The 12,224-nt window shown below is 43.9% G+C and overlaps 1 protein-coding gene across 2 annotated transcripts in view; it reads right to left on the bottom strand.

Annotated features, from left to right (window-relative positions):
* The window catches only part of LOC111145651 (RAB GTPase activating protein 1), a 153,944-nt gene that overhangs the window by 5,181 nt on the left and 136,539 nt on the right, over positions 1-12,224 (bottom strand). For both annotated transcript variants that reach the window (XM_022500721.1, XM_022500720.1), the window contains exons 20-22: positions 9,704-9,796; positions 9,177-9,287; positions 334-438 (exon numbers count right to left, since the gene is read on the bottom strand). In XM_022500721.1, coding sequence (XP_022356429.1) covers positions 334-438; positions 9,177-9,287; positions 9,704-9,796 — 309 coding nt within the window. The remainder of the gene's footprint in view (positions 1-333; positions 439-9,176; positions 9,288-9,703; positions 9,797-12,224) is intronic.

Below are 12,224 nucleotides of genomic sequence, written 5' to 3'. Positions count from 1 at the left end.
GGGGACAGGTAGGGGAAGAGTCAGACATCATGTCTGCTTTCCTTCTGCAGAAATGCTTTCCTTCTGCAGAAAACTCTCTTCATCACATTCAGTTGCTGACACACAGGAATTTCTCTTGTCCCAAGGAAGGATGGGCTCTGCCCCAGTGTCTCCTCTTACGCCCCAATTATTAACTATTACACTTTACACAGTAACTAGAAAAAGCCTTGGGAGAGAAACTGAAGCCAGCTGTCTATGGTTCCCCAGTGCCAACAGGAAGCTGCCAGATGGACTCGAGACTCTCAGGCACGGACAAGACACAGAGGCGCGTGGGAGGGGCAGAGCTCCCCTCACCTGAGCAGACTCATCTTCCAGCCGTCTTTTCTCTTCTTCAGCATCAATCAACTTTTGTTTAGTCATAAGCAACTCCTTATTGAGTGCATCTGCCTTCTCTTCAGCCTGAAACATGTAAAAGACGCTGTCATAGAACAAGAACTGAGAACCAGATGGGATTTGAATTGCTCAGGACAATCCCGTTTTAATGTGACAGAGAAAGTGAGCCAGAGAGTGGAAAGATGCCAGAGGTCACACGGAGACTGCCTGGCCCAGGCTCTTGCACAGACATCATGTGGGACAGTGGTTAGAAGCTCAGCCTTTGGCATCAGACAGCCTGGGCTCAGCCCCCATCGTTCTCTGACCATGTGCCACTTGGACAAGTCACTGAGACTCTTTCTGAGCTTTGGGCTTGTCATCTGAGGGATACGGCACAGGAAGGACCCAGCACAGCACCTAGCAGACAGTACACACTCAATAAAAGGTAGTGGTCATGACCACTAACAGTAATAATAAATCCTGGTTTTCTTCCCCAAGACTCAGTATTTCCTCTGCTTCCTCAAACAAGGTCTACATTTCATTCTCATCACGTGATAAAGGAGGCCGCCTCTTTCCTGGCACTCACTTTCCACGATCGGAAATGGCCACACCCCAGTTCTTTTTGAAAACATGAGAAGGTCTGGTGGGCAGATCTGGCGACCTAAGTGAAAATGAGACACTGATGCCTGACGCAGGAGTCCCTGACACTTGGCATTCCACGGATAACCAACGATGAGCACATCAGAGCGCAGCCACAGAAACGGGGCCAAAGCTCCTAGAGCTCCACAGCATCAGACAGAGAGAGTCTCTGCCAGCTCCTTACACACAGCCCTCTTTTTTAACAATGAATGGAGGTGGATTAAACAGTTTCTGAAATTAAACAGAGTTTCTGATGTCACTAGCTGAAGAGGTGTCACGGAGCACCTGCACTTTGCACCACACCACACTTGCTCTGAAGTATCTTCTCTGGGAGGAGCAGGAGCGGCAGAGCTGGGGCCTTACACGGAGAGCGGAGGATGGCTTGATAACGTGACCTCAAAAGGCCATGCATTATGGCAAGTTGCACATGTGTGCAGTTAAGTGGGGTCTTAGAGTTAGTTAAGGCCTGTCCTGTCTGGGCTGTGGCCTGTCAGCTCCTTCTCTACCTCTAACCCAAGAAACAATGAAAGGAAATGAGAACCGAAAAACAGAGGAAATTTCTAGTGAGGAGAACTAAATCCTGTTACAGATTGGTTTTTCTTCAATCTTTCTCCTCTCTCCCTGGACTCCCTTACCATCTCCTGAGCAGTGCTCTGGAGCCTGAGCACATGTACGTTCTCTCGGTCACTCAGCATTACTATCACAGTAGGAATTCTGAGGAGTGTGAAAGAGCCAGGTTACGAACTGCGTCTCTGAAGTCAAGTCTTCCCTGCACACCCTGGTTGCCCTCAAGCTCTCATGGCGCACACAGCAGAGCTATAATCTGCAACCCAGTGGTGTGACATTAAGTCCAGTGTTTGTGCCATCTCTCCAAGAGCTGATGACTCTCAAGGCTGTGTGAGTGGGAGGTGCACAGAAGTTACTAGACTGGCCTAACCAGTGTCCCCTCAGGGCACCATACTCCCTGCACTCTATCTGCATGAGCATATGAAGAGGGAGCATCTGGTGATTATATAAACACAAATCCTGACTTCCACTTCTCCTCATGAAGGACTAACAGGAACCAGATTTATCCTCCCACTGCAAGCAAAAAACTGGACAAAGTGTATGAAACTACTGTTTTCAGACAGTGAAAACAATACATGCAGAACTGTGGTTCCTGGGAGAAAGAAAACAAGATGAGTCCCACTATCACCCTGGGTTTCTACCTAGGGGCACATTCTGGCCTAAGAAGGAGGGTGAAGGCTTCCAAACAGAGCATGTCTCAAAAGGTCAAGGAAGCAGAGTTAAGGGACCAGGGATGCTGAGGTGGTTGGAAGCTGGGGGGCAGAGGCCTAGAAATAGGAAAGCTCTGAAGTAGCTCATACGGTAATAGCGGAGATAAACTGAAAACATGAAAGTACCCAATTAAACCAAAGAAGACAGAGAGGTGCCTGCCTGGCTCAGCTGGAAGAGTGTGCAACTGTTGATCTCTGGGCTGTGATTTCAAGCCCCATGTTGGGTGTAGAGATTACTTTAAAAAAAAAAAAAATCTTTAAACCAAAGGAGGCAGAAAAGGAGAAAGAAAAAGCAAATGCAACAAATAGAGAACAATAAGCAAGGTGGCAGACTTAAATCTACCATATAAATATTTACATTAAATGTAAATGGTCTAAACATTCCAATTAAAAGATTATCAGACTAAATAAAATAATCAAGACCCAACTACATGCTGGCTACAAAAAACCAGTTTTAACTATAAAGACAGGGATAAATTAAAGGTCAAAGGATGGAAAAGGATGTATACTAGGCAATACCATGAAAGCTGGAGTGATTATTAATATCAAAATAGATTTCAAAGCAGAATACGACTAGGGACAAAGAGGGACATTTCATAACAATAAACGACTTGCTCCACTGAGAAAGTGTAATAATCTGAAATGTATAAATAAGTTCAAATTACAGGGAACAAAAACTAACATAATTGAAAGGTGAAATAAATGCACAATTAGAGTCTTCTTCACTGTCCTCTCAGTAAGCAACAGAAGAAGTGGAGAAGGAAAACCAGTATATTCATGGAAGATTTCAATAATACTCAACCAACTTGACCAAACTGACATTTATAGAACGCTGCACCCATAACAACAGAACACACACATTTTCCACCTGCAAATAGACATGCACCCAAATAGATCCTAAGGTAGAGGCCCTATAATAAGCATGAATATGTTTCAAAAGGATTAAAACCAGAAAGGATAAGTAGTCTGATCACAAGTGAATTAAATTATAAAGTAACAACAGAAAAAATTCTGGGAGGGGCACCTGGATGGTTCAGTTGGTTAGGCGTCTGCCTTTGGCTCAGGTCCTGGGACCTGGGATTGGGCCCTGTGTCCCACTCCCTCTGTCCTTCCCCTCCACTTGTTCTTGCTCAAAAAAAAAAAAAAAAAAAAAAAAAAAAAAAAAGTGACTGATTTTTGGGAAAAATCCTTAATAGTTGAAAATTAAACAACACACCACTTATCAATTCACAGGTCAAAGAAAAACCAGTGAGAACTGAATGAAAATAAAAACTTAATATATCAGAATATCAGCAAGTGTGGGATGCAGCTGAAACACTGCTTCAGGGAGATTTATCACTTTAAATGCTTATTTTAGAAAAACAGGGTCTAGAATTAATGATCAATTAATGATCTTTCTTTTTAAGATTAGCTAGAAAAAGAGCAGGGGTGCCTGGGTCGCTCAGTCGGTTAAGTGTCTAACTCTTAATATCAGCTCAGGTCATGATCTCAGGTCATGGGATCAAGCCCCAAGTCTGGCTCTGCGCTCAGAGGCGAGTCTGCTTGAGATTCTTTCTCTCTCTTTCCTTCTGTCCCTCTTCACTCCATGTGAGCTTGCTCTTTCTCTCTCTCTAAAATACATAATCTTAAAAAAAAAAAAAAAAAAAACAAGTTAGAAAACTCTATAACTCTCTCTAAAAAAAAAAATCTAAAAAAAAAAAAAAAAAAGATCAGCTAGGAAATGGAAAAAATTAAACCAAAAATAAAGTTACGAAAAACAAATAACAAAAAGCTAAAATCGATGAAACAAAACAAATAGAGAAAAAAAAATTCAAACCAAAAACTGTATTCTGAAGAAACCAACATACCTGATAAATTCCTAGTCAGATTAAGGAAAAAGGAGAAAAGACACAAATTACTCATATCTGGAATGAAAGACAGAGTATCTCAACAGATCCTATAAACATTTAAAAAGTAAGGAAATAAAAATAACTATACCAATACCTTCAACTAAAATGATGAAGTTACCTGAAAGACACAATTATGAAAACAGAGACAAGAATTAGAAAATTCCTGTACCTGGAAATAAACTGAATTCATAATTAAGTAATTTCCCAAGAAAATTCCAGGCCCACATGGCATCACTGGGGAATCAAAGATTTAGTCAAGAAATAACCCTACATAAATTCCTTAAGCAAACAGGAGGGAACACGTCCCCGTTCATTTTAGAATGCCATCATTACTCTGACACCAAAACAAGATAAAATGTTAGGGAAACTCCAGACAAGATACTCCTCATGAACACAAAAACTTTAATACAAATAAAAATCTTAAGGAAAAAAAGGAAACCCCAAGTTTTCTAAGGAGGCAAAGGTTGGTTTACATTGAAAACTCAAATTATATCACCATATTCACAGAATTAGGAGAAACAGCAAGTGACCACGTCAACAGATGCAGGAAGAGCATCTGACAAAACTCAACACCCATCACAACAGAGCTCAGTGCAGAGGGAGAAAGGAGAACTTCCTCAAACTTATCTAGGAAAACCTCACAGGGGATGGCTGGAGGCGATGGTGCCCTCTCTTTCCATTCAACATTGTTCTGAAGATCCTGGTCGGTGCAGGAAGGCAAGGAAAAGAAAATGGCACAAAAGACTTGAAAGGAAGTAAACTGTCTTTATTCAGAGATGAACTGACTGTGTACATGGAAAATGCTATAGATAGTAAACCAAAAAGCTACTATAATTGTAAGTGAATTCAGCAGGGTCATAGCACAGAAGGTCATGTAATCAATTTTATTTCTAAGAACTAGCAATAAACAATTGGAAAACACAATATCCTTTACAATAAATTAAAAAAATGTGTAAGTCTTGCGAAGTGAAAACTAAAGAACGATGCTGAAACTGAAAAAGACCCAAATAAATGAAAATTATAACCTATTCATGGATTGGAAAGTTCAATTATTATTCAGATGATAATTCTCCCCAAGCTGACAGGTTCAATGCACCTCCACTCAAAATCCCAGAAGCTTTTATTTCTAGAAGTTGACAAACTGATTCTAGTACTTACATAGAAATGCAAATGACAGAATAGCCAAACTATTCTTTTAAAAAGAACAACAAAGTTATTGGACTCCCATGACCTGATTTTCAGATTGTAAAGCTACAGTGATTGAGACCGTGCTGTTAGCATGAGGATACACATAAAGATCAATGGAGCAGGCATGGAATTGAGGAGACCATCCATACAATCGATTTTTGATAAAGAAGCCAAAGTAATTCATTCAGGAAAGGTTTGCCAGCTGTCCACGGTCTCAGATCTAGGGTGCAGTGTAGCCAGACTGTAAATCTCAGCGGGTGGGCTCCTGAGTATTTCCCTCACCTTGATTACCCTCAGTTTAGAGAGTGTGCCAGAGGGAACTCAGGTATGGTCCTGCTGGCCCTATGCAACAGGACCTCGTGCAGTGTTAGGTCTGGGCAGGACTCCTGTTTCGTAGAGGCGACAGCATGGCTAGGCTCACCTAGAGTCTCTGTGGCTAACTAGCAATCTCCTGTGTAACAAAAGTGACATAAAACATCAACTGAAAATTCAGAGTGTTCTGGAAACCTGGTAAGGCACACAACAGAGTTTTACTCTGGGATACAAAAAGGGAAAAGCTGGAAATAATGAATTTCTTTCAAAACCTGACTGAAAGGGCACCTGGGTGGCTCAGGTCACGATCTCTGGGTCCTGGGATCGAGCCCTGCATTGGGCTCCCCACTCATCAGGGAGTCTGCTTGTCCCTCTCTCCCTGTCCCTTCCCCCACTTGTGCACGCTCTCTCAAAAAAACCTGAGTCCCTGAAGGCCAAAAACAAAAAAAGGGGGTGAGAGGACCCCATTCCCCTCGCTTGAGAACCTAGCTGACTTTCAGTGATAATTCTAAAGGAACAAGAGAAGACAGACTTGGAAAGGGACTCCAAGCCTACTGTGGGCAAGGTGTATCTTCTCAGCACCATAGTAGCCGGCTGGAGGAAGAGACCCCAGTTTGAAATTCCTGAGCCCTAAGGGGAGGAGGGGCCCTGCTCCTCTGAGCCGAGTTAGGAGTGTGAGCTCTGGTGTCAGGCCACCTGGGTTTTAATCTGAAATGTCACGCTATACCGCAGTTTCCTCATCAGTAAAACAGGGATCATATTGTACCTCTGACATGACATGGACTGTTTTGAGCACAAAAGCTCTTAGAGCAACGCCTGGAACTCAGTAAGTGTTCAGAAGACGTTTGCTTGTTGTCACCATCTACGTTTCTGATGTAGTTATGACACCAAATCGCAGCTTCCTATTCCGTATTTATTTTGGAGACAGCAGAGCATTGTAGACAAGCCTGGGGCATTCCAATCAGTCAGGCCTGGGCCAGAGTCCTGCCTCTGCTTTCTCCACGGTGCCTCCATCTCTCTCTGCATCTCAAGTTCATGATTGTTACAAAACCCCTCATCCATCCGTGGGGCTCATGTAACCCTCCTCACAAGGCTGAGGCAAGGGTAAGAGATACTAGATGTTAGCCAAGAGCTTCTGACAGTGCCGATCACAAAGAACATCAGGAAAGGGGAATTCACATTATTTTGACTATTTCTCACTCCTGGTTATCAGGAAGGTTAAAGAACCTAGCTCTTTACTGTGTCAAGATAAGGCAACTTGCAAAAAAAGTTTACACCATTTAGGAGCAGACTTCGAGAACACGAGAATCCGTGCCCACCTGCAAAAGGGGACATCAGTGTGACCGCTGGGCCTGGCAGGGGACAGTGCAGCAGCTCACACTAAATATCCACCTGGGGTCTTCGCTCAAGTTGCCTCTTCCTACAATTTTTTTGAACACAAAGCTCCTATCCAGGACCCCTTCTTTTGTCTTTTTCACCTCCTTTCTGCACGATCCCCAGCTGCTGCGGAGCCACTTTCGGGGCGCACTGTGGTCTGGCTTCAGTGGTTGCTGCTCACAGTCAGCCGCCTCCCTCCACGCACTGGGCAGAAAGGCCTGAACAGGAGGGGACGACTTCTAGAGCATTCCTACCAAGAACAGAGCGCATGCTGGGACTCTGCACTGGAAGGCGGGGACTCGAACCTGAGGGCCAGACTGTGGTGAACTCCTAGTTCCGGTTACTGAGGACTAATGACCTGGAAACTGCCTCCCTTCCAAAGTGGAAAAAGCCTCCTTCTCAGTCACACGGAGCGAGGCGCAGCTGACAAGCAGAAGGAATCAGCGCGGCCCAAGGCTGGCTGTATTTGGTAGTGCTTTTCACATTCACCAAGTCATGGTGTTCTCCTTGTGCCCGGGGACACAGCTAATATTCCACCTTCCCACCTTTTGCTCTACTTGAAAGGACAGTAGCTGGTATTAGAATACGGGTCTATTCAGGGAGGCTGGGTGGTGAGGTTGTTAAGCGTCCAACTCTTGGTTTTGGCTCAGGTTGTGACCTCAGGGTTGTAAGCCTGAGCCCGGTGTCCGGCTCTCCTTCCTTCTTCCTCTGCCTCCCCCACCTCTCCCCTGCTCCGCACTCTCTCTCTCTCTCTCTCAAATATTCTTTTTTCAAATAAATAAATCTTTTTAAAAACAAAAAAGAAGTCTACTCAAAACTGTTTACTCCACAACTCTATTTCTTTTCTTTTTTTTTTTAAGATTTTATTTTTTTATTTGACAGAGAGAGATCACAAGTAGGCAGAGAAGTAGGCAGAGAGACAGAGGGGGAAGCAGGCTTCCCACCGAGCAGAGAGCCCGATGCGGGGCTCGATCCCATGACCCTGAGATAATGACCCAAGCCGAAGGCAGAGGCCCAAACCACTTGAGCCACCCAGGTGCCCCTCCACAACTCTATTTCTAAAGAAAACAAAAACTGGTAGATACTGCCATCTTGCTCTCTTTTCATCTGATGTGTGAACACTTTGAGAATCTAATGAAAGCACAGACTTTCAAAGAAATACAGAACACGGTATTTTCCTACACATTTGGTGGATGCCAAGGACCTTGTGAAGTTCACAGATCTTATGGGGTTCAACACATCCCGCAAGTCCCCTATAAGCTCTTAACAGCCTGAGCCTCTATCTAGAACCTTAGGAAACCAATGAGCAGAAGAGTAGTCTTAGGAGTCTGACAGGGAAATATATGAGTCAGATGTTGGCAAACTACAGTCCATGTGCCAAGTCCAGCCTCTACCTACTCTTGTAAATAAAGTTTTATTGGAACACAGCCACACTCATTCCTTTACTTATTGTCTACGGCCACTTCTGTGCCAATGGCAGGGTTTGATGTTGCCACAGAGACCATCTGGCCCACAAAGCCTAAAATATTTACTATCCATTCCATCAAGGCGGAAGTTTGCCAACTTCTGACCTAAACGATGAATGAAAGACCACACATTTTCAAAGGGAGGCTGCTAGCACAGAAAGTGGACAAACACTCTGCCAGGAAAGCCGTCATCTTGAACTTTTTAAGATTAGGAGGAGCAAAGAAAGAACAGCCACCAGCTGAGTTTACCAGTGAAGTCGCAAGCCGTCAGGCCCCGAGCTTCCTGACAACCAGCGTGCTTACTCCACAGGCACCTACTATGCAGGATAACAAAATCTCTTCTTAGAGAAGATAAGTAAAGGATAATGATTAAATGCTACTGCCAATTGTGGGAGCCTAAGAATTAGTCAAAAGGCCTGGCATCAAACAGTGCTGGGAAAGGAGTTCAGGGACGGCCTCTAGAACAAGAGAAGAGTGTGTGGAAAGGAGGGCTTACCAGAAAACCCCTGAAGGAAAAGGAGGGAAGCAACAGTGACACGAACAAATGATTTTGCAAGAGGGACACTTTACAGGTGACATAGTAGGACGACAGATACTGTGACTCAAGGACCGTACATGATAAAGGGAGAAGCTGAGAGTTTCAAAATAATCCATCCCTTTGGCCCTGTTAGACTCACGTTATCCAGGTCCTTCCGCAGAGCAATCTTGCTGGTCACCAGCTCATGGGCTAAGTCATCATTTTCCTGTTCCAACCTCATGTTAGCTTCTTGTAGACGCCGGTTCTCCCGCTGAAGGGTAGAAAGAAACCAGTTACAGACATGTAAAAATCAGATGGAGATGATAATTTCTCATGGCTAACCCTCATGGAAGTAATGGAAGGAGCGGCTGGTCCTAATGTGCTAGCAAGCAACAATTTCTTCTTTTCTTTCTCTAACCAGAAATACTTAACTGGCCTCAGTGACCTTGCCAAGCAGCTACTTCTGATTAACCGTGACAAACGGCCACTGTACTGTGACAACCCAGGCAGCTGGTTTAAAGCACAACAGATCTTACTTTCTTATTTGCAAATTCAAACTGAAACTTGAACCTACAAACAATGGATCTGAATTTTTAAAAGAACTCAGCAAACCTAGTTACATGCATGATTATAGGAAATGAAAGGCTGGAAGATCTTCACACTGACACAGGCCAAAAGCAAACGAACCTCAAATCGCTCGATAGGGTCTTCTTGTTGGGCCTGCTGTTCCCTCATGGTGTGATACTCTTTTTCATATTTTTTCAACTTCTTCTGACTAATCTGTAGGATAAACCATGGCACAAATTAAAAAGCATCAGAAAGTGATACGTGTCTCAGGACCTGTGCTGACCTGGGCATCTTCAGTCACTGTGGGAATGGTGTAGCCCAAAAACCTCAGACCTGAGTCCTGTGGTCCCTGATCACCACCTGCCTCCTCTGCCATTTTATTGTGCCCACACCAGCACTGCTGCAAGTGCTTTCAATCTGTGACCTCAGGATACCTCGACAAGATACAGTTTATCATCCTCATTTTATAGGCAACTTAATGGAGATTTGAGGAGGTTATGTAATTTGACCAAGGTCACTCAGTTAAGACAGGAAGATCTGGGAGTGGAGCCCAGGCAGCTAAACTCCATGCAAAGTCCAAGCTGTACTCACCTCACTATCCTATACCTATCACTTTCCCTCTCTACTAGCTCCTTCTGTGCAGCTATCTAACAGACACAATTCTCACTGCCCTTAAAAACACCATTCTAGGGGCACCTGGGTGGCTCAGTGGGCCAAAGCCTCTGCCTTTGGCTCAGGTCATGATCCCAGGGTCCTGGGAGCCCGAATCGGGCTCTCTGCTCAGGACGGAACCTGCTTCCCTTCCTCTCTCTGCCTGCCTCTCTGTCTACTTGTAATCTCTGTCAAATAAATAAATAAAATCTTAAAAAAACAACAACAAAAAACCCCACACAACACCATTCTACCAACCACTCCACTTAGCTGCTCTTCTGCCCAGCAGATTACTGTCCTCTTGCTCTCAAGCTGCTTCTTACCAGCCACGGCAAACCACAGGTGTATAAGTTTCACTTCCAGTGCTTCATGGTCTCTCTTCAATCTCTCTAAATCAAGCTTTTTTTCTGACTGCTCCATAGGAAGACTCTTGAAGGTCACTAGCATTTTCTTTTTCACTCCATCCAGTGGGTCCCAACTCTCCCCAGCTAGACTTCAAAATTCCTGCCTTTCCTTAACACGACCTAATGACTCTTCTTCCCTCCAAAAAAAATCATCTCTCTCTTTATTCTCTCATCTCTCCTTCTACCTAAACAGTCCCCTGCCCTTGACCTTACAGGCTAGCCTGTTTTTTCCTTCAATCTGAACATAACCAAGGGCATCCCTTTAAGATGCAACTCTTACTCTTTTGATTCCTTCCTTTAAACCACTAACTCATTCCCTTTGGTATCTTTTAAATTATACTTTTAAATACTTGGAAACGTACAAAATAGAGAAGTGCTAAAACCAGTATGTGCAGCATAACGACCGATTAGAAAGCGAACACTCACTGCTTCCCGAGGCTTTAATATAATCAGCATAGTACTTCTGGCTCACAAATCTGACTTTCAGCTCCAGGTCATTAGGAATCTCGGAGCTGGGCTAGTCTAACTTCCTTATTTTACAGGCAAAGAAACGGAGACCTCGAAAGGGAATGGGACAGCCCCAAGTGTACAGCATCTCCAGTCTCTTGTTCCATGATTCCCTTTCCACCTCACAGCAGCTGCCTGCTGTTTCCCTCCCACTGACTCTCTGGACAGTGCCCTTGTCCGATGTTTACAGGTATGCCTCAATCAGAGCTTATTCCTGGAGTCTGGTTACTGCCTGTGGGCAGGCAGCCAAGAACGTAACACTACGCCCTGGCTGCCGTCTTTAGAGAGAAGCCCATTAAACACGGGGTGAGGCCACAAGCCGGAAAGTGACATCTTTAAAACCAGATCTTCTGTGGTTTAAGGACAATGCTGGGGTAAATGTTTGTGTACGTAAGTGATTCACAAAGAAAGCACCTAAATAAAACATTGATGTGATCAGTAAATTTATAAATAATCCTAACAGATCAATAGTAGAGGAACAGACAAAAATGAGGTCTGTGGGCAGCAAACACTCCCCCCCAGAGTTCTCTGCGCTCAGTATGGGTAACTGATCAGGGAGCACAGGGGTTAGGAGGCCCCCTGGTACTTGATTTAAAAAAAAAAAAAAAAAAAGAGAGTTGACATCAAATCCTACAAAACATTCTCATGAATCGTCAGGATTCTTCACCTTCTCATTCTCATGATGGAGTAAGGAAGAGCTATTTCTGTCCCCTCCAATAAACATACATTATAAAAGGCTGATTATAAAGTAATTTCTTCTATATTTTCTTATCCCTTAAGATAAATGCCTCATTATCAGAGCCAAAGGGCTGACTCTGCCTCAACATTGTAACAGTATTATTGTACACTGGGTACCTGAGAGATGCAAGACTCTTTACACATGCTACCGCATCTGGTTCTGACGTTTTCATGATAGAATACAGGCATTTCTTTATGTACTTCCCACGTTTTCCAAATTTTCTGCCTTAAGCATGATTTATTTTTATAATTAAGTGAACAAAGTAGGGGCACCTGGATGGCCCAGTCGGTCAAAGCGTCTGCCTTCAGACCTGCCTGGATCCTGGGATCAAGCCCCACAT

This window comes from Enhydra lutris, unplaced genomic scaffold, assembly GCF_002288905.1.
Source record: "Enhydra lutris kenyoni isolate GAN:26980312 unplaced genomic scaffold, ASM228890v2 scaffoldscaffold13, whole genome shotgun sequence".
NCBI lineage: Eukaryota > Metazoa > Chordata > Mammalia > Carnivora > Mustelidae > Enhydra > Enhydra lutris.
This window is presented reverse-complemented; position numbering and strand designations above follow the sequence as displayed.